Source organism: Trachurus japonicus, chromosome 7, assembly GCF_045865225.1.
Source record: "Trachurus japonicus isolate A0001 chromosome 7, Traja_1.0".
Taxonomy (NCBI): domain Eukaryota; kingdom Metazoa; phylum Chordata; class Actinopteri; order Carangiformes; family Carangidae; genus Trachurus; species Trachurus japonicus.
The window spans coordinates 28,473,384-28,496,189 of record NC_140913.1 but is presented as its reverse complement, the minus strand read 5'-3'; the positions used below and the strand labels follow the sequence as shown (position 1 = coordinate 28,496,189).

Below are 22,806 nucleotides of genomic sequence, written 5' to 3'. Positions count from 1 at the left end.
TGAGGGGCATGAGAGGATTAGCCAAAAATAGGTTTGGTGTCACACACACACACACTAATGTTTGTTTAAATAGATTTAAAACAAATAATAATTACACACACTCCATTGATTTACTCTGTACAGTACGTACGCTGCCACACAAACCCACAGACAGCCAGGTACAAACTGACCGTCTTAATCTGTTTAATAAAAAACATGCGGATCACTCAGTACTGTCATGATGTTGCCATGATGACCGTGTTCACTGTGTGATTCCCCCGGCTGCAGGGTTAAAGATTGGACCAACTAATCAGGAGTGTGAAGTTCAGTCTGCCACAGATGATTGGCTTGGAGTCAGAGAGTGGTGAAGCCAGCCACAGAGATATGAGCAGTATAAATGGAAAGGTGACAGCTGTAAAATGCAAAAGGATGTTTACAGGTGGGTAGATTACAGAACATATGGAATTACAGCTGTGAGTGTACGCTTAAAAAAACAAAAAAACAACCTCTATCTTAGATCTTCTGTGGATCCAAGGTCCCATCCCTCACGGATATTGGACTCTATAGATAAGCGAACCTACAACTGCTAAAACTCTGTTGGACCGTGACATATCAGTGTAGAGCAGAGGAGATCTACTATACTCTACCAGGGAGAAACTCACAAAGTCACAGTATCCTCCATGGTGTTATTCTTGCATCGTGGCATGGCAAACCGCTGCTTCACAAGGAACGCCAGCTGACATCAGACCAGGCTCACAGCCGCTCGCCAGGAATGCGAGGCTTAACGACCATTAAGGTACTGTGTCTTCGCATTTCGGACATGCATCTCGTAAAAGCTCGACCTTGACCCCAGAGACCATAACGTTTTTTTTGTGTGTAAAAGAAAACAGAACAGGGGTTACAGCAAATCAAGCGTTTCGGACCAAAATATTTATATCCAAAACAATCACAGCATAGCTCTGTGCTATTGTTTATCATTTCCATGTTTTTGCTAAATACCTTAAGGCCATTATGCAATCTATAAGTCCAACACATAACAAACAGTAGGAAGATTTTGTTTCATTCTTAAACAAGTGGTGTAAATATTCATACAACTTTAAACAATAAGCGGCTGCCAGTCAGGGGAGGAAGTGGGGTTCAAATTCCACTCACCCTGATCAGGTTAGTGTGTTGATGTTCATCAGTGTGTGACAAGAGGCTTAAGACTGTGTCTGTTTGTCCAACAGACCATCTCAAAATCAACTGAACCTAAACTTACCCGAGTCATCTGACAAAACAATTAATCCAGTAAACAGGACAGAAGTGAGTGGAAGTAGAGTAGAGGATAGTATGTCTGAAGCTATGGGGTCAAAAGGAAAAGAGAAGTGAGAGATCACCCAAAAAATAGGAAATGCCTTATGACTGCATCAGTCCATTTTCTGCTGTGTGACCTAAATTGAAACAGACAGGAATTTGGGGCATATGTGTGTCCTGTGTGTGGCTGTCGGGAGATTGAGTTGGGGCAGTACAAGATGTTCTTGTTGTGTGTATCTAATTATGTGTGATGCATATCTAACAACATCATCCCCATAATGCTTTCTAAATGCTTGTTTGTGTTGGACCTATGGCCACAGGCCTGTGTGTTTAGGTTTGGTCGGGCTTTTCCCAGGGTTTCTGGTGGATCCTAGGTAAGTCAGGGTTGCCCTTTCATGGCTATAACCAGCTTTACTTGGATCAGAGGCTGTTGCACAACCAGGCCCACCAGCAGGCGGACCCAGTTTCAGTTTGGGACATGGGTGGAGTGAGAGAACATTCCTCGAAAAGTTTGTGTGTGTGTGTGTAAGGGGCAGAGGACAGGTCCATGCAGACCCTTTGTCTTTCCGTCTTACTGATAAACTGTAATCAGAGTGGGATCAGGCAGCCCCCCAATTACACACACACACACACACACACTGACTCATCTTCCCTCATTAGGCTCCACAGGCTCCAGTGATGAAGTTCTGGTGGCTTCGTGCTTGAGCGGCTCAGCACATCAACATGTTTGGCTCTGCTAACCTTGGGAAATTAGCCTGATCCTTCAGCTCGCCATCTTTAATTACATGTATGATTAGTCACAGAAAGACTTGACCATTTGGGGATGACACTGATCTCACAGACAATTTGCTAGTAACTGGAACAGGAATGGAGATGAAGCATTTCTTTGCTATGTGAGATAAAATAACAGTCTCCTCATATAACTGTGCAGAGACCAGTTTCTGTGGAGCTCTAGAACTATAAACTGTTTTCTTGTATGTAACAACATCTATTGCACGTCTGCCCGTCCTGGGTGAGGGATCCCTCCTCTGTTGTTCACCCCGAGGTTTCTCCAATTTTTCCCTGTTAAAAGGGTTTTCTATGGAGTTTTTCCTCAGTCGATGTGAGGGTCTAAGGGCAGAGGATGTTGTTGTGATGCCATGTAAAGCCCTTTGAGACAAACTGTTAAACTGTAAAAACGGGCTATACAAATAAAATTGCCTTGCCTTGCCTAGAAGAGGGCGCCTCTCTTGGAAATCGCCTGTCTGATCAACTGTTGCTCTTCTTTCTTCGTATCTGAAGGAAATCAGCTGACGGTGAATTTTTTGATCAATGAAAAGGGCGTTGATTCGGTGCCAGTGCGTACAGGTCATCATACAGGCCTTCTTATCGCACGGTCTCTGAAATCTCTATCTCTATCTGCAGGGTACTCCAGGTCAGACGGTGCAGCTGCCTCGTTCTTTGCCCTCTTTATCTATATCTTCAGTCAGAGGGCATATGCTTGCTGAATTATTCAAATAACTGAGTCATCTGTGAGACAGGAGCAAACTGGGACGTTTTCACATTTACTGCATTTACTGTAGTGCTCAACATGGATGAAATAAGCACTTCATTCATGCCTGCGCCCATAAAGCTATTAATACTGTTTTGTTTATAGCCGAGAACAGACCAGCCGCTGCCATGAAACGTCACCTCCTACTTTTTTCCTTTTTTTTTGGTGCCAGCCCGACAGCCTGCTCTAATTCTGTGATTCATTTGATCGCGTTGGCTGTCTGTCAAGAGGATTTAACAATGATTAGACTTACTGTACACAGCACTTATTAGGTTAATTGACTCATGGATGTGGCCTGTCTTCTGTTCAGTGTTGCTGTTCAGTAATAACCACAAAATAAAATCTTTGATTTTAAAGCTGAAGTACCCCAAGAGCTGAATTAATTGCCAAATGTGTATGTGTTTCCAGGCACTCAGGAATGTGCCCTTGGCTAAGTGAGTGAGTGAATGAGTGTGTGGTAAAGAGATGCTGGACTGGTTTTTCTTGCCCTCTGGTGCTCCTCTCTGTTGGCTGGCACTGATACAGACCCAGTAAGTCGGTGCAGTCTCATATTGTGGCCCCAGACTCTCGGTCTGCCCTGTAGCCCCTTGTTCAACTCAATTATAGGATTTCACTTCACACGCTAACCGTCTGTTCTCACTCGTGTCTGCACAGTTTTAACACTTAACTTGTTAATGAGCTCAGAAACTTTCTCTTCTTAGCTGTGCGAGTCTGGGATACAGCTCAGCGAGGGTCTGGAGTGCTTTCGTTTTGTGTTGGTTGTTTGTGTCTCTGTTGTTGATTCTTCCATAGATCTGTCATATGCTTATTATCAAAAGTGACGCACAGATGAGATCAATTATTAATGATATTCCCTGGCATTTATTTCCTGGCATGCTTTGTTCTATATTGAATTCTTAACTTGTACATCTGTTTCCATATTTTTCTTTATATACTCAAATATGAAAATACAAGTAAAAAGTTAAAGTCCTGAATTTATCATCGTGTCAGCTGAGTGAAGGTAGATACAGATTTATGACGGCCCAGAGTGAAAGTGCATGATACAGAAAATTGGCCGCTGTGAGTGATATAGAGTTACATGTGTGACATTTTTGTCACATGTAACATTTAACGCATTTCTGTATAAATAGCATTTCCCTGGTTGCTTGCCTAATGCCTGCAACTATTTTCTATGCTGTTGGGTTATTTTAGTCCACAACACTCTCTTATGTGACATCTGAATCTGAAAAGTAACTTGTAGAGCACAGGTATAAGAAGAGAAGCATGAAATACTCTAAATAGGCTATTTATTTTTTTACATCCCACCATCCGTTCTGTACAGTATGTAAAGAGCTACAGAGGTCAGTGGATGTTTTTATTTATTTTTTATTAAATCATCATCATCACACTTCATCTTAGTTCAAATAATACAATACACATGACCGAAAGGGAAAGCGGGAGAAGCAAAAGCTTATCTAGTCCCACCCCCATTACCCACAGAATAAAATCTTTATCGTAATATTTTCTTTTCTTTTGCTTTTTACATTTTGACATAACATTTTCTTTACTTATGAATGTGTCAGTATTACCAATAAGGTGGTAGTGAATAATAATCAGGATGATGTCCGAGTAATATTTTTATGAAGTGTTATAATTGTAAACACATGTCCACTTACCGTACATTCAAAAAAAAAAAAAAAAAAAAGTCCCTGACTGAGGATCTATTTTTGGGTGATTGGCGGCTGCCTGTCCTGCAGCTCGGGGCATGATGTCATCCCTCAGCCGGGAGGGGAGGGGCGGAAGGAGCGGGGGAGTGGAGGGGGGCGGAGCGCTCCTCTCCGGCCGGTTCACTGAGTTTCAGGTGTGCTTCAACTTTCACAACAAGCCTGTCGGTCTGGAGCGGCTGGAGTGTCCGGTAGAACTGAAGGCACGCAGTAAGTCAGCAGCAGCACCGGGGGATTTCAGACAGACTTGGGGATTTATAGCTGCGTAACTTAAACTGAAGTGTCCGGACAAATGAAACTAAACGACTCGACTTCCCCGCGGAGAAAATGCATTGGGAACAATTTCTCCGTTTGACGAATGGAAAGGTGAGCGGCGCATTGTTTTGTTTTTACGCATGGTGTCTCTTTTGTGATGGAAGGTGAACTGACTGATTGAAAACTCCCACACTGAGGTTCTTTGTTTTTACTTTAAATCACTTGACAGACAGAAACTTCCACCAGGAGTTGTTGGGGTTTTTTTTTTTGCCGCTTTCTCCCGGATGCGTAGTGGTTTCTGTTGTTAACTGAGATGCCTGTCATCAATTAGTCATGCCGATGTGCACACAGGTGAGCCTCTGGTGCCTTGTGTTTTTACCTGCTCTGTGTGGTGAATGAAAGCCCATTTACAGTCTTGGGTGGTGGAGGAGGCCGGTGTCAACAGCTGTCATCGCGGCTTTTCGTTGCTCTGGCTTGGCTTCCCAAAGCTCCTGCGGTGTGCGGTGCTGTGCGGTTAGACTCAGCTGCTTATTTTATGTGCACGTTCAGTGATGAGAATGATATTTTGATTTCACAACCCACCCCCCTCCTTGAAGCCCGATTAGCTCAGGCAGTATCACAGTGTTCAGTGTTCTTCCCCTGAGGCGTTTGAGGAAATGAATCACACCGTCTGCCTGTGATTGAAGGTGCGAGTTTCTTCATCTTCTCAAGTGGAGTTCATCTCGTTTTTGAGGGGAAAATCCAGATAAAACTCAATTTAGGTTAATGTCTTTTATTTTTACACATGATTTTAGCCTGTTGGCAAAATCAGGTCAGCATCTGAAAAGGCAACACAAATTATCTTCATCCGTGAAAAAGGACATAAACAAAAAAAGTCAAATAGCTGCCAGTCTTATTCTAAATATATGTTTTTTTCTACTATAAACAAAATGAAATCTAGGTAAGGTTAATACTGACATGTTCTGTTGTTGCGGGTTCAACCAAAGAAAAAGAGACTTGATTGAATTCACACCTTGAATATTAAGTTTCCTATGAAGGATATATTTTTCTTTCTTCTCCTTTTTCCTTCCACTTTCTTTTCTTCATAAAATATCAATATCTCGCATCTCCCTTGGCAGACAAACTGACCGCAAGTGGCCTATTCAACTGTTTCAATTTGCTCTTTTTCCAGCCAACTGGCTGCAGAAATGCAGAAGCCTCTGTTTTCAGTGTGTCAGCAAAATGACTAAGAAAACATCATATGCAACTCACACTTTTTCTTTCCTGTTGCCCCCCACTCCCTTCTTATTTTTCTCTTAAATTCATCATCACATCCTCTTACCTCATCACCTAACCTTAATCTCCCTCTTCTCCTCCGTGTTTTCATTTCTTCAGATCGACCGTCTGGAGGTGAGTGGACTGGGCCAAACACCCCTGGCTGTGTCCTGTGGGGCAGATGGTTCATTCGCAGGTGACGATGGCACTCCAGACCCGCAGCGAACCAAACAGGCCATAGCCCAGCTCCAGCAGAAAATCCTCAAGCTCACAGAGCAGATTAAGATCGAGCAGACAGCCAGGGATGACAACGTGGCAGAGTACCTCAAACTGGCCAACAATGCTGACAAACAGCAAAGCACACGCATCAAACAGGTAAAATGAATCTTGACAGTTATAGTATTCTTTCTTGTTTTGTGTGAAAGGTTTTAATCTCGGACACCTGGCTGCTTCACTCGTATTTGAATTGACTGGGATGTTTATGTGACAATTAAAGCAACACTTACCTCTCTGGAAATGTAACACTTTTTCTTTGTTTAAATTAAAATGTTATTGATAATCTGTTTCACCAGCGATATAAACTCATCATTATTCCATTCTCATATGGTTCTGAGAAAATTCAGTCCGAATGAAATGATTGGACGACTCGACGAGCGACCTGAACATACTTGCGTAACCGCTCGCGCGCTCCTCTCTACAGAGAGCAGAGGAAAGTCCAGATTTACAAGACACCACACATAAGCAAGAAAGCTTCTGGAAATAAACTGTTCTGTACAACAGACAGATATATGCGGGCCGCCACTTCCACCTCCAGTCGCTCACACAGAGAAATTAGTCGGCAAAAGAAAGACTATTTTTGAAAAAGCCACCACCAAGAGAGAAGTGGATGCGACAGGAGCCAAAACTCATGTCAGCATTGGCTCTGCTATTGATCGATTGCGGAGACGGATGGTCGTAGGATGGTCGCAGAGTTTCTGCTGGATAGTGTTGTCATGTATCTGAGATGCGGGTGTTGAGATCGGACTCGGCCTGAACCCAGCCAAAAAAAAAAATCTCATCTGACCAGAGTCATTTGTAAATAACCGGTCGGGTTGGTCGGGACGGCCTGGTCCGTTGAGCACTTTACTATGTAACATAATCTTTTTGTGTGTAACGTTACTATCTAACACTCAAGTATAAACTCACTTATCACTGACAATGTTTGAATTTTAAAACTCTCTCGGGTTGCGTTTGATTGCGTTGGTTGTACAGTACTGAATCAGTCTCAGAATCAGAATTGTCTCCTGTTTTGTTTACCGTTGCCTTGCCAACACACGCAGCTGTTGATTTTCAAAACTGTTCTAATTGCTGTGTGAAATTCCAGAAAGGTAAGAAAGTTGCTTTAACGTTTTCCTCTGTTTGTTTGCACCGAGAGGGAGGGAAGTAGACTGCATCGTCGTCTGCATCTGTATCAGCCCTCATTAATGAAAACTTGTTCTGTGGCTTGTCAGGTTTTTGAGAAGAAGAACCAGAAGTCGGCCCAGACCATCCAGCAGCTGCAGAGAAAGCTGGAGCACTACCATCGGAAGCTGCGAGAAGTGGAGCACAACGGTATCCCGCGCCAGCCCAAGGATGTTCTGCGGGACATGCAGCAGGGCTTGAAGGATGTCGGCGCCAAAGTCACAGGCTTCAGTGAAGGTGTGGTGGACAGCGTCAAGGGCGGCCTCTCCAGCTTCTCCCAGGCCACCCACTCTGCCGCGGGGGCCGTCGTCTCCAAACCTCGAGAGATCGCCTCGCTGATCCGCCACAAATTCGGCAGCGCTGACAACATCCCCTCCCTCAAAGACTCTCTGGACGACCCCTCGGTGGAGGAGGGGGTGACGGCGCCCGGCGGACGATCGCTAGGCAGCGCCGGGCATCACCTCCAGTCCAGTCCTAAATACGGTAGCGAGGACGACTGCTCGAGCGCTACGTCGGGCTCGGCGGGGGCGAACAGCACCACGGGGGCGCCCGGAGGCCCACCCAGTTCCAAGGGCAACACACTGGAGAGGAGTCAGAGCTCCAGCCTGGACATACTGCTGCACGAGATGCAGGAGCTGAGGGAGGGCCAGACGAGGCTGGAGGAGAGCCTCGATGGCTTGAAGACCCATTATCAGAGAGACTACACAGTTGTTATGCAAGCACTACAGGAGGAACGCTTCAGGTACAGACAAACACAACATGTGTATCATACATTCCTGAGGCATTTGTAGTTAACAAATGAAACCCCTCGAATTTGCAATCATGTACAATCAGGAAAGAACGGCCATATTTAGAAAGGTACCACCGCCATCCATCACAGCACTGCACTCCCACTGCGTGCGATCCAGACAGCTCCTTTTATCAAAGCTTGCTCAAACTGGATCAAAACAAAACCCTGACCTGGACCTCATCTACATAAACATGTACAGCTCGCATAAAGATGCTGCTTTTATACTCAACTCTCGGAGCATATGTGCCGCTGCCTTATTCATTATGCAGATTTTGAGTGGCAGTCTCATTGTTCTCGCCGTGTCCCTCATGACCAGGAGCGATACAGCGACTAACAAGTTCTTTTAGCATTCATCTCAACTCGGTAGAAAATTGCCTCTCTCGCTTCTGCACTGTATTTTAGAGGATTTTCATTTTTATTGTTTGGAGACAGAAGTGAAGTTTACATTTAAACTGGTCGCTCCACTAAACTGACAGACACACCTGCGCGCTACACAAGTGTCATCTATGTGCGAAAGGAGCTTCAGTGTTATTTCAGCCCTCGTCCAAGCTCTGCATATAGACTCAGACATCTGTGTGAAGCTTCTGTGGCCAATTGGCCTTAAAAAAACACACATTCGCATTCCTCCAGTATGTTCTTAGGACCAGGCACAGAGATTAAGAGGGTCGGCAAAGAGGCAGGACAATGGTTAAGGGGGGGAGAGATAGGGGAAGAACATTTTTCTCCCTAAAATGTCCATTTGAGTCCAAAATAGGCTGTTTTTGTCCTCTAAGACCAAAATAATACTGATCACTGTGGAGCTGTTTTTAGCCTGCCCACAGGGAACATTTTTTTTCATGAACCAATCATATTGGTCCGTAAGTCCTCAAGGACTGAAGTATATAACCAAGAGCTGCCTAAAATATGACTGTCCGAACTTGGGCCTGCCAATTACGGTTATTTATTTTGTTCAACCATTTATATCTGACACAATTAATCAATCAATGTAAAATTAAGCAATAACACTTTTATAATCAATTAGTTAATAGTTTAACATAAATTATGACATTTTCTTGGCCATTGCCCAAATAACTCGCTCTGAAAGCCTTAGATAGACCTTTTGATTCTTTTTAAATGATGGATATGTTTTGAGTGTCTAAAATGTTAAACGTCTCAGAGAACAGTATGACACCATTGTTGAGTTTGATCAACTATTATCATTATTTGAAAGACACAAAATTAGAAAAACAAGCAACAGACAATCCGCTACCCCACAGTACGCTATAAAATGTTTGCATTAACTACCTGTTTAAGTCTATGAATCTCTTTGTAATCTCTATAATGCTGTTAAATTCAGGCAGACGTATACAGAGGCTGTTTCTTTCTATTCTTGTCCTATGTTATCCATCCAATTGTATGTGCCTGCCAAAATAAACAGCAGTATAGCTTCATCTCCTCCTGCTGGGCACATCCCATTGGCCTGTCTCATACTGCCAACTGTCTCTGATTGGCCCGTGGGATCAGCAGATGAGTAAGCATGTCCTAATCTTGTCAGGGCAAGTCATCAGTCCAGTCAGGTGCCGTGTGGTCAGATGCCTCCGGAGTCTGTTTCGGCTAATTCCCGCATGTGTTTCTTGGTCTAAGCCAATTAACGCCGCCAATCTCTCACGTGTGCGTTTTGTTTTCCCGTGTCCGTGCGCAGGTGTGAACGTCTGGAGGAGCAGCTGAACGACTTGACTGAGCTTCACCAGAACGAGATCCTGAACCTCAAGCAGGAGCTGGCCAGCATGGAGGAGAAAATCGCCTACCAGTCCTATGAGAGAGCCAGAGACATCCAGGTTTGTCTGTCCACAAGCACAACATCCAAGTGTCTGGAATAAATTAGCTGCGACAAAAATCCAGCTCTGTCAGAATTCAATTTCTTTTCTTATTCTCTGTGCTTAAAATCGGACGTTTTGTAAATAGACACAGAATGGCAGCATGTTGTGAGGATGATAAAGTGTTCAGTATTCTGGTCCTTACATCTGACTGGTTGAGTCATCTTCAAGGCACAACAAACTTCTGATAAACAAACACCAACATGCTTGACATGTTATTATAAATATAACAATACACAAACTAAAATTTAACTGAAATCTTTAAAATAACATGAAATATAACATAACATCTGAATTTTACCTATTTTATTTTATGTTCCGGTCCTTTTGTAGTTTGTAGTTTCATGTCAACATTTTGCACGCCCATTTGCTTCACTGTGGCATTTTCCTCAGTGATGCTTTTATTTTTATGTCATGTATGCTTCCTACACTGTCGACCAATCACATGCCCGTTACCTCTCAGCCCACTCAGCAACTGTCACTGTATTTATCCAGGTAGTTCCCGTTCGCTAGAAGAACAACAACAATGCCAAGGTATCGCTGAGAGATATCAGATATGACTGAGTTGTCCCTCTTGTTATAACAAGAGACACAAAATTACATTTTATAACAAATAATCGAATTTTTTTAATCATTTGAATCATATCCACATTACTGGTTAAAGATTTCTGGAGATATTCTTATTACTAACAGTATTTCTTTATGTATTTAATATCTGGTGGTCCGTCTAACTGACTGTCTAAGTTGTGAGCCGCTCAGACCAGACTTCATTAAGTTAAACTGAAACTTTGTGGTGGCTACACACCCTCCCACAGTTAAAGGCGTTATCTCATCTCGTTGTTTACACTTTACACAGAAAGATGAGACAGAAAATCCAGTCTGTCCATCTGGTTGTCTGTTTGCTCAAAACATACACATTTCCTTGTACATAACTCACATTACTTTAGTCATTTCCTGTTGTCAATGAGGGCACAATGTTTTTTCCTTGTTTGTATGTTTTTTTGATACCTTTTATGAAGTGTGTATTAACGGCTCCAGTTGCCCTTTGCTGCACTTCATCGTCCTCACAGCAGGGGGTGGTAGTGGCCCAGTAAACGTGCTCCCACTGGCTACTTTATCAGGCACTTCAGTAAAACTTAATGTGCCCCAATAGGACAGGAGCTCAACCAGTTCCACTTAAATGAAGCTGTTAATGTTAATTTTTAATTTCACAATGTCAGAGAGGTGTTGATTGAACTTAATGTTTATTAATGAGGTTGTAATTTGCAGTGGTGTTGAACTGGACTGTTTCATACTCAAAGGTGTTTGCAGTGTGTTAGTCCCACACTGAGGTGTTCACAGACATGACGGGTGGGTGGGCACAGTGATATAGTTTAGTTTTTGTAGAAGTTTGTATGAGGGATGTGACTTGGCTGACTTTTCTGCTTCCGCTTGTCCTCTGCAGGAAGCGCTGGAGGCCTGTCAGACCAGGATCTCTAAGATGGAGCTTCAGCAGCAGCAACAGCAGGTCGTCCAGTTGGAGGGGCTGGAAAATGCCACGGCCAGGACCCTCCTGGGAAAACTTATCAATGTGCTGCTGGCCCTTATGGCTGTCCTTCTGGTCTTTGTCTCAACTGTGGCCAACTGCGTGGTCCCCCTGATGAAGACGCGCTCGCGCACGCTCTCCACCCTCCTCTTCATCCTCCTGCTGGCCTTCCTGTGGAGAAACTGGGACGCTCTCTCGGGTTACACGCACCGAGCGCTGCAGCCGCCGGGATGACCAGACCAAAGCCAGCACGTGTTGCTTTGGATGATGCCAGGTGATGTAACTGTAGCCAGAGGCGTGCGGGATGTTTGAAGAACGTGATTGCCATTAAGGTGGCTGTGTGGCCGGGCACTGAAAATTCGGCTGAGCACTTTCGGACACGGCCCTGGAATCAAGACAAAGTGGAAGAAACCGAGTACAATGGAGAACACTCATGATTTTCATTTAGGAAGGACAAGACTGTTTACATTTTTGAACTGAACTCTTGTGTCGTTATCCCTCACAGAATGCAGCATTGTACTGTTTTTATCTTTAGAGTTTAATCAATTATAATGTTATTATTTCTAATAATATTATTTTTATTTTCAATGTTATTTTATTCAGTATCATGTAGCGCTCCGCTTCCCTCACTCTACATGAAGGGGAGTTTAGTTGGGAAACTGGGCCGGCAGTGTTGCCCCAAAGGCCCAGTCCAGTTGTAGAGAAATACAAATGTGATAATGTGGTTGACTGCCTTTAGGAGGAGAACTCTTATATGGCTGTGACTGGTAGATCTGAGCCATGGCTGAAAAACCTTCCTGGGAGTTGCTTCTTTCTTGCTGTGATGAAATTTGTTCAGACAGAACATTTTGAAGGACCCATCATGGCTTTGGAGTGTCATGATAGAGACTTTTTTTGTGCTTCCTTACCATTTCTAATAGCAAAAGATCACACGCTTTCACTTATTTCCTTTTTTTTTGTAAAACAGGAAAAGGTGTGTTATATAGAGGAGATTGTTAATGAAATGTAAAAAGAAGAAAAACTGGCCAGTTTTAGAGGGAAAAGCTACAAAAAACAGGCTGCTCACCATCGAGACAGCACACATGAACGCGGAGAACATCTGGCTATTGTCAAGCACCTGCCATGTATTGCAGCGTGTGTACAAAGCTGCATGTTTTCATCAAGAAAATTACAAAGGAGCCAGTTTTTTTCTTTTTTAAAAGCAATGAGAAAAGGCCATTGCTCTAGGAAAATCAATTTTGCCAGGATAATTGCTCCTCCCCCTCATATTTGATTTGATCAGGTTAGGGAAAAAGAGACTACTGGTGCTTTTCCAGATCCATCTCATTTGGAACAGTTACGCTGCTGCTTCATATCTACAGTGCAAGTCGTCTCCACTGCCAAGCCAGTCAAACCTACACTGCCTGTATGTGACATCGCACTCATCATCAGACACTCTTCCCTGCATATTATCTCAGTGGCCGTCCTTCTGTTGTCTACATGTGCCAAACCTTAGTTAACCCAGGGTTGCCCGTGCACCCGATGGGTCCAACCTGAGAGGATAGAAAGGGGGAGTTGCTCCGCAGGTTTAGCTTCTACCCAGATCTGTCATGAATGTCCTGCTTGATGCCAAGGATGTATCTTTCTTTTTTTTTTGGGAGGTGTAACATTTGCAAGGGAAAATCTATTAGAGATTTCACAGTCTGAACATGAACATGAACTTGAACCCTAGATCCTCAGTTGTGTCTCTGCACCTTGTTTCCTTGAGTACAGCTCCCTTCACTCAGCGTCCAGTCTTTACACTCTCCCTCTTTGTCATCTAGCCAAGGACACGGCAAGATGACCCAGCACATGAAATAGTCCACCACTGCACCTCGTTGCTGAGACGCTGATTTCCTAACAGATAGTGCGATCATTTGAACCGTACAGCTGCACTTTAGCACACTGCTAGATAACATGTAGGTCAGACTGAGGCTTGAGAAACCTTTGATAGAGACTTCAAAGGTTGTCACTCTTAAGACATTAGTCCTCGGTGGGATAAGACGAGTTGACTCAGGTCAGGATCACTGTCATCTTTGTCTAGAGATAAAACTCACACGGAGCAATTTAGCTCGCTCCATGTCAAAAACGTCGACAAAGTTGATTCCCCCCTCACGTCAAACACGCAATTAAAATGGCAGGAAGTAGATGTATTAATCTGTTTCAATTTTTGCCATCACGGTTGCAGCATACACGGTGAGAGCGAGCTGACTTTTGACCTTAGGGTGACCTTGAAGATTCTCCAATGATGTAGGGTTGTGTGCTAAACCACTCTAGTGCCTTCTGACGTCCTTTTCTAAGTGTGGAATAAATAAAGTGCATTCCTGACTAACTCACGTGCCATTACTATTTCTTTTTTCTTGTTTGAGTGACTTGTTTTAATTAAACACTCTCCCTGTGTGTGTTTGTGTGTTTGTGTGTGAGTGTATGTGTGTGAGAGTGCAAGTGTGGTGTCAAAGTCCTCTTGCAGGTTCGTCGTGTGACCACTAGATGGAGATCTTTTGCCTTGTATCCACTTGATGTTTTTTCCCATGGCTGTTACAGTGTGAGTGAATGGTCTGTTTCAGGGGTGGTGGTGGTGGTTTGAGCTGTTGGACACATAAGGGTGCCGCGCTTCTTATCAGGAAGGAAACAGGTTGGGTGGAAGGCTCCTTTAACCGCAGTCTTATACTGCCAAAAGCCAGACTGGGCCACCGGGGACAATATTTTCACTAAAAACACAGGAGAGACCGTTTCTACCCCCACTTTATTCAACTATTTTCCCTCACACATTCACACACACACACACACACACACACACAGCTTAATTCCATTGGATGTGTTTGATTGAGCAGCACCAAACCGCAACACTCAGTCACACCTCGCCGCTGATATCTGATGCTGACAGCTCTGACCCACACTGTGCCTTATCCCTGCAGGACCTCATGTTCGCCTCCTCGCTGCCTGCTGAGGCTCGCGCTCTCACGCACTCACGTACGTACGCGCGCACACACTGTTAAGACTGCTGGCGGCTCGCTCGGTCACTGTGCAGAGTGCAGTTGTGTGCGCGTTCGTGTGTGCGTGTATGTGTGTGGTGGTGGGGTCATTATGTTGCACTTTATCAGAGCGCTTTTCCTCCTTTTCTGCCCTGCCAGATAGATGCGCGTGGCTGTGCGCCAAGGTAAACACGGGGCGCACTTATCTGCCCTACTGAAAGCTGCAAGTGGCGACGGGGGAGCCGCGAGGGGAGAGAGAGAGAGTGAGTGAGTTTTCCCCCCCTAAGGAGTCCACAGTAAATAGGCACAGGCGATTGCGCACGATTTAGCATCAACTCTAATTATTGCATGATATTTCAGAGATAACACTTCACGGGTTGGCCTGCAAACTGATTAATGCAGTGTGAGACACGTTCGTGCTCGTTTCCCCTACAAGGGATCATTCATTTCTATTCAGAGATGTGAGCATATGCACACTCCATCCTCAGACAAAAAAAAATGCTAACCATATTCGTGCATTTTTGAGTGGGGGCGCATGTGTTGCGCTTGAATATTTATGAGGTAAAGCGCGCAAGAAAGCTATGTTGGATAGATGTGGATGTCAGAAACAGGAAAGGTGTGCTGATGTGCCCATCTGGTAGCACTTTCACGGTGCTTACTGCGCCGTATGTGCCCAAAACGGAACCCTCCGGATCTGCAGAACTAATCTGAGAGCCGAGGAGAGTGGGGAGCACAGGAGGTGGGACCATGACCCGCCATTAACCCCGAGATGAGCGGAACCACGCAGGGGTGGAGATTCATCAAGTGGCACAAAGGAAAGGTAGAAGGTCAACACAACTTCGTTTGGCACCGGACACGAATCCACCTTATGTTAAATGAATTCATATTTTAAATAAACTTCATATTCGATTTTGTGGTAGGACAAGAACAAATTAGTTTCAAACGCAGATGGATCAAATGAAAAATGACATTCAGGTAAAATTAGGTCTGCTAATTGTACAGCGATCGATCACAGCGCAGTGGCCTGACAGATGGGAGGTGGCATCACAGGGAGGAATGGCCACTCCTGAATAGATGGGCGCTGACACTCCTGTCCCTATAAAGCCAGCTTTACTTTTAAATGTTTTTGCTACTACTTATAATTCCTTAATCCGCGAACCAGCTGTTTAATGAACATGACTGAAACATGACTTGTAACAAGTTTGATTACCTTTAGTGAGGGCTTAAGGGTGTGACTTGATCCAAAAATTGCGCATGGACAAATTAACTTCAACTAGGCTGTCTGTCACGAGTATAGTCTATTGTTTGGAGATCATAAAAAAATCTCAATGAGGTATTGTGGCTGAGCGCTTCAGGAGAGAGGCTGCTGAGCCGCACAGTGGGCAGAGAGGGACAGAGGAGGCTGCCTGAAAAAGGAAGCACGACTCGCTTATCGCGTCATTCTGGGTCTAGGCGTTGAGCAGGAAACAGCCTTTCCTCTCGGATTGTCGCAGTCGGAACAAACACACAATTTTGTCTTTGCTCAATGCACCCCTCGGCACAGAACACGCGGAAGCCGGTCAGAAGGAAAAATGCCTCCTTCGATAGAGATAGCTGTTCTGCTCCTCGGCGTCCTGGCTTTGGAGACGCGCCGGAGTGCCAGCGCGCTGCACATCCAACAGGCATTCCCGTCTCCAAACCAGACCAATAACTTCGTGGTGGACCCGGTGTCCAGAAAGGTCTACCTGGCCACCGTCAACACGGTCTACCAGCTGAACGGCACCTTGGGCATCGAGGTGGAGAAGCGGACGGGGCCGGTGGAGGACAACCTGTTGTGCCATGCGCCACAGCTGCCCCAGGCTCCGTGCGAGCATCCTAAATCCCTCACCGACAACTACAACAAGCTCCTTAAACTGGATCGAGAGCAAGGGGTCGTGGTGGTGTGTGGATCCGTGTATCAGGGCTTCTGTGAGCTCAGGAAAATGGATAATATTTCGGAGATTGCGGTGGAGTTCCCACCTCAGGGCGAGAAGACTGTTTTCCCCAGCATGCTCAACATCGCTGCCAATCACCCGAACGCGTCCACCGTGGGGCTCATCCTCAAGAGCCACGGGGGAACCACCCGGCTCCTCGTCGGGGCCACGTACACCGGGGCTGGTACCCAATACTTCCCCAAGAATCACAGCAAGGAGGACCTGCGCTTTGAAAACACCCCGGAGATCGCCATCCGCTCCCTGAACGTCAAGGATTTATCCCGACTTTTCACCTATGACATTAACCCCTCGGAGGATAACGTGTTCAAGATCAAACAAGAGGTGAAAACCAAAAACAAGCTGAACTTCGTCCACGCTTTCATCCACAAGACTTATTCATACATCGCCTTCAATAATGACGCGAAAACGGGCCACAAGGAGAGTCAGCCCAACAGCATCCTCGCCAGGATTTGTCTGGATGCAGAAAACCCCCGAAAATCCTCCGGGGGGCCGGAGATTAGGAAGCTCACAGAGTCCTACATCCAGATGCCTCTACAGTGTGGATACAACGGGAACATTTACAACCGGATGGTGTCCGTGTACTCCGCGGAGATCCACACGGAAGACGCGCCGGGCACCGAGCCGTACCTGTTTGGAGTGTTTTCTAAGGAAAGGCAGACGGACAGAAAGTCTGCCGTGTGCGCCTTCAAGTTTAGAGACATCGAGGAGGAGATCCGACAGGGCCGCAGGAACTGCTCCAACACCCCCAGCAGCGATGTTCAAGTGCTGGATAGCGTTATCCAGGGCTCCGGGGCAGCCTGCGTCAAGAAGGGAAATCTGGTGGTAAGGAACACACATGAGTCTCTCTCACCCTTAATCAAGTTTCATCCTATAATTCGATTTTCTTGTCAAGTTAGTGAATTTAACAGACACACTGACAAAGACGTTTATTACTGCACTTGAGATAGTTCCACTTGACTTGAAGTTTTTGTATAAACTACAGTCAGCAGCACTATGGAGCACAGTTAACATTCACAGTAAAGGGAATAACAGACAGTTTGTTATCCTCACCAGTAGATTTTCCACCTTATTTGACATATTAGATGCTTTATTATCTCATTTATGTTTTGATTTCTTATCCTTGAGTTATTTTCATAAACATAATCCTGGTTGTCCCAGGACTGTAGATGAAGGAAACTGGAGGTTTTATTTATCACCTTTTTTTTTATGACCTCTGCTACTGCAAACCAGAGCCACCGTGCCTGCATACCTAAACATATGTGGGCGAATAAACCTGCTTCTCAGTGGTCTGATTTATGAAAGCGGCAGCCCTGCACTGCTGTTGTTCAGGATGTATGAAATGAGAAAGCCTCACTCATGACTTGCTGTAAATATCTGACAGTTCCCATTTATGCTTACAAGCCGGTTATCCTCTTTAGCCCCGAGGCTCATGATTCGCAGAGAGGATCTCCCATGTCACGAGCAGAGGTCATGATAGTTGGAAAGATGCTCCAGAGCCACACCCAGGGTTATGGGAAGGGTGAGACTCCTCTCGCATCCAGCAGCTCCCTGGTCTTATCAGACATGAGCAGAGGATCAGGGTCAATAGTTGAGGATGTTTTTCAGTTAAAACCTCAGACATGTTTCCTTTAATGCATGTACACTTCTATATATAACTCTGCCAAAAAACTGGTGAATAAATAGCTGCTTTGTCATGAACACATGGTTAGATTATCTTGTGTTTTTAATTACATGCTTTACTATTCACATACCACAAAAATCTTTGCTCTCAAAGAAAGTTTTTTTTTTTTTACATTTCTGTGCTATAGTTGCACCCTCTGATTTATTGATATGGATATCTGCTGATATAAGGACAAAGAAGGCTTTACACAGTTTTATGGGAATGTGGTCAAATTCCAGCTTTTCATTGCGGTAGCTTTGACTGACAGGGCCGGGGTCAAAGGAGACTGTCCCGCGACCACTGTGGTGTCGGGTCAGACGATTGCCCTCCTCGATGGCACTGCCTTGTTGGCGCTGGCCCCTGGGCCACTCCTCCCGTGACCAGTTTTCTGAATCTTATCTGTCGGCCCCGAAGGCCTTGCAGAGATAGACAAGTGCTCAGTTCAAAGTGTCTTAGATTTTTTTCTCTCTCCCTCTCTCTCTCTCGTCTCGCTGTAATACAACCTACTTATTCGTCTCAGAATAAAGTTAGTCTGTCTTACGTTGAGCATTTTTGTTGCCATGACCGCTGAAATGTGATCTTTTTTGTAGTCAACAGTCTGAAGGCCAGCACTGAGGGAAAGCCAGACACAATTTGAGATAAGAGAGACAAGGCCGTGAGCAGAAGGGCCCGTGGGAAACGACTCTACAAATATCCACTGTGCTTAATTCTTTGTCTTTCTTTTTTTTTTTTTTTTTTGCCTCTGCGTGCTCTAAAATATTCAGAGAATTCCCAATAGATCCTGGTGCTCATCCAAGCGTGGCACTAATGTTTTATCATTGCCTGCTGAGGATTTGACAAAAGCAGAGTCTTATGAGTGTTGAAGACCCTTGTAAGCCCTTTTCAAGTATTCACTGAGATGTCTAAAAAGTGATTTAGGAGAATGAGCAGCACCATTGTGATAGCTGCTATCACTTCTTGTTTTCCACTTCACTTTCATCACACAGCTCTCTTTTCCTGCTTTGTTCTCTCCTGTTTTCTAATCTTTATGGCAAGCTCCTATATGAAAGCTGATGAGGACTGATCTCTCTCCCCTCTCCCTCTTGCTCTCTCTCCCCTCTCCCTCTTGCTCTCTCTCTTTCTCCGTGTTCTAGTTGCAGCCCGAGCAGCTGGACTGTGGTGCGGCCCACCTGCAGCACCCACTGGCCCTACGGAGGCCCCTGAGGGCCATTCCTCTGTTTGAATACTCAGGCCTTAGTTCAGTCTCTGTGGACAATGTGCACAACCACACTGTGGTTTTCCTAGGGACCAGTAATGGACGACTTCGTAAGGTGAGATGCATAAGAATGAACACACACACACACACACACACACACACTGAACCTATGCAGTGAACAAAGAATGAAACTTTTATAAACTAACCCCAGGTAATAACGCAGTTGCAGCACATGGTCACCACTGAGTTGAGTTAATATTTTTAATGTGATTGGGCCCTCAAGCCTGGAAAACCTATAACAGGAACAGTTGCATAGTCCCGCTCTGATGTGGCTGCTGAGTCTTTCAATAAACCAAACTTAGGTGTGTGATGAAACACTCAGAGCCTCGTCCAGAGCAAACAGGAATGTCTCCTTTCATCTGATTCTGGTTCTCAGCGATGTCACCACCACTCCTCCCTCCAACCTCCATACAACATCGCCCCAAACCTGGCCCGTTTAATAGCCTTAAAGGGATAGTTCACCCAAAATTCAAATTTCACTCATTATCTACTCACCCTCATGTCAGCTGTGAGAATTTTCAGAGTCCTCCGTGCCTTCTCTGAGTTATGGGGGGCTCCGTGCAGCAGTATTTGTCCATATAATGGTTGTGAATGGTGCTCACTTTTCTTCGTCCAAAAAGACACACCAAAAAACATCCAAATACCTCCATACTGCTCGTCTGTAATGTCCCTCTTGTATTGAAGCCCCAACATGAGAAATTGTTCCGCCGGTCAGTGCAAATCACGCGAGATTTGCAATGACACAGGAAGAGCAGTGAACTGAGACACTGGGAGCTTCCGCTACAAACAAGCTTAAAATATAGACTTATTTAATTTTTTTCGGAACCATTTCTCATTTCGGGGCTTCAATACAAGAGGGACATTACAGATGAACACTATGGAGGTATTTGGATGTTTTTTGGTGTGTCTTTTTGGACAAAGAAAAGTGGTATCCATTCACAACCATGAGGACTCTGAAAATTCTCACAGCTCTTAGTTGACATGAGGGTGAGTAGATAATGAGTGAAATTTGAATTTTGGGTGAACTATCCCTTTAATAAACATGTGCACTAAATGTTCCCCGAGACTCATTGTTTGAGAGATCAACTGAGAGCAGTTTAACAAGGTCGGTTGACGGCGTATGAGTCAGCGCTGCCTCCCTGCCATGCGTTGGTCTGCGACTTCGGCTCTCGAGCATCTGCAGTGGGTCCAGCTTGTGAAAACCTTTTCCCATCTAATTAACGGCATTCCTTGATTCTGTCTCAGCCACATTCCTAGTCACCCCCGACTGGGTTTGCTAAGTAGCGGCCTGCCTGCCTGCCTGCGAGCTTCTTCTCAGCTGTCTGCGGGAACAACATAAACTGACTCTGAGAGCTTTCTGACCCCACTGCGATGCAATAGCTCGCTACCTTTTACAACAATAAAAGCACTCTGCTTACGGGGTGTTGTGTTGTGTTGTGTTGTGTTGTGTTTTGGGGCTGGCCAAAAAAAAAAAAAAAAAAGCGCTCCTTGTTTTCCTCCCCAGATGAAGGTACTGCTTTTTAGCCCCAGCTGAGCGCGCTGTAATTGGTTTTTTGGATAGTTTATACCAGATGCACTACCAGCAACACCGGTCGGGGGATGCGGTGTAAGCAACTGTGTGTATGAGTGTGTTTGTTTGTGTTTGTGTATATGTCGGTTTCGCTTGATTGAGGGTTTGACTCTTGTTTTTCAGGTGTTTGACCATGTCTGTAGGCCAACGCAGGAGAGGTTTTCGTGATTTCATGTGTTTACTCAGATGAACACACACCCTGTGATTATGTGCCACACGTGTGTCCTCCCGGCGTGTGTGTGTGTGTACGTGTATGTGTGTGTGTCAGCCTCGTTACACAGAGAGAGTTGTGTTTCTGTGACCTTGGGCAACAACAGGCTCTGTGCTTTTTAGCATTTATGTGTCTTTCATTCTGTCTGTGTCTCTCTGTGTGTGTGTGTGTGTGGCATCATCTATGGGTGTGTATGTCTGCTTCTTCGTGTGTGTGTGTGTGTTTGTGTGTGTGTGCCCTGAGGATAGAGCTGTTACAGAGGTTAATGGTGCTGTTAGTGTGTGTAATGTGATTCTGACTGCGAGTTTGGCTCAGACTAAACACAGGGGAACAGTGGTTGAGATTAAGTTAGGCCTCTTTTACTGTCTTTGAGAGAGCCCTCAGTGAAGTAATTTGTAATTACATGCATTTTTTAATGAAGTCTCTCCCTCCCCATTACAGCTGACTTCCATTTTCTGCCTCTCGCAGCGTCTGCCTTTATCTCACTCACTCTCGTCCAATTTTGTTCCCTCAGTCAGTCCTCTCCTCCACTCCTCAGTTCATCGCTTCATTGTCCCCTCTCTCTCACATATAAAAGGCCCTTTGATTCATTTCACAAACAAACACACTTTATCTCTTCCTCCCTTGTTCCCTCTCTCCTGCCCCACCTCTGTGCGTCTTTATTCTCCCCCTTTTTTTACACCCAGGTACGCACACACACACACACACACACACACACAAAGAAGCACACACACATAGAGAGAATGAGCACAGAGCAGCTGAGCACTCCTTGGTTGAATAGGGTCTTTCATCTTCAGGCAGATAGACAGAGAATAGAGTCAGAGCGACCTGCCAGTACAGCAGGTGTTTTGTTGGTTGACCTGGTGGCGCTCTGTGCCGCTGCTCCTCCCCCTCCTCCTCCTCCTCCCCGCTCCCCTTTCTGCTCCCTGTCCAGGTGTGTGGGCTGCTGTTTACTCGCCGCTCTCTGTGTCACTCTCCTCATGTGTTTGTAGTCACTGGGGTGTGGGGTGAAGACATAGCACAGCTGCTCACTATCTCCAAGGCAGAAATGTGTGCGTATATATGTGTGTGTGTGCCTGTGTGTGTATGTGTGTGTTTGTGAATGGGTGGGTGGGTGGTGTTGTTACCAAAAAACGACAGTGATATTTGGAGGCTGAGATAATGCCTCTCATCACAAGCCAATGGTTCACTAAGCTTCTGTCTGCTCTGGTTTAACAGTAACCAGCACGTCTCAGTGGGTGGTGATGGTTTTGTCTTGTGTGTGTGTGTGTGTGTGTGTGTGTGTGTGTGTGTGTGTGTGTGTGTGTGTGTGTGTGTCTGTGTGTGTGTGTGTGTGTGTGTGTGACGGCGTGTTTGTGTGTTCAGCGGATGGAGAAGTGACACAGCCCGTGCTTGTCTCCAGATGCTGGTCAGTTTGCCAGCTCCTCGGGATGGCAGGATGTCTCGACTGAAGGGAGACCCGACAAATCGCAGAAATAAGAGCTTTCACTGTCTGCGTGACAGGAAGTCTCACTCAGC

At 45.2% G+C, this 22,806-nt stretch overlaps 2 protein-coding genes across 5 annotated transcripts in view; both read left to right on the top strand.

Annotated features, from left to right (window-relative positions):
* Nucleotides 1-13,976, top strand: part of tmcc1a (transmembrane and coiled-coil domain family 1a) — a 47,075-nt gene extending 33,099 nt beyond the window's left edge. For all 4 annotated transcript variants that reach the window (XM_085782689.1, XM_085782690.1, XM_085782692.1 and 1 more), the window contains exons 5-8: nt 6,136-6,390; nt 7,506-8,197; nt 9,927-10,062; nt 11,546-13,976. In XM_085782689.1, coding sequence (XP_085638815.1) covers nt 6,136-6,390; nt 7,506-8,197; nt 9,927-10,062; nt 11,546-11,860 — 1,398 coding nt within the window. In that variant the 3' untranslated portion in view covers nt 11,861-13,976. The remainder of the gene's footprint in view (nt 1-6,135; nt 6,391-7,505; nt 8,198-9,926; nt 10,063-11,545) is intronic.
* A 2,079-nt stretch (nt 13,977-16,055) lies between these two features.
* The window catches only part of plxnd1 (plexin D1), a 61,117-nt gene continuing 54,366 nt past the window's right edge, over nt 16,056-22,806 (top strand). The window contains exons 1-2 of the mRNA XM_085782688.1: nt 16,056-17,414; nt 19,386-19,562. Coding sequence (XP_085638814.1) covers nt 16,191-17,414; nt 19,386-19,562 — 1,401 coding nt within the window. The 5' untranslated portion in view covers nt 16,056-16,190. The remainder of the gene's footprint in view (nt 17,415-19,385; nt 19,563-22,806) is intronic.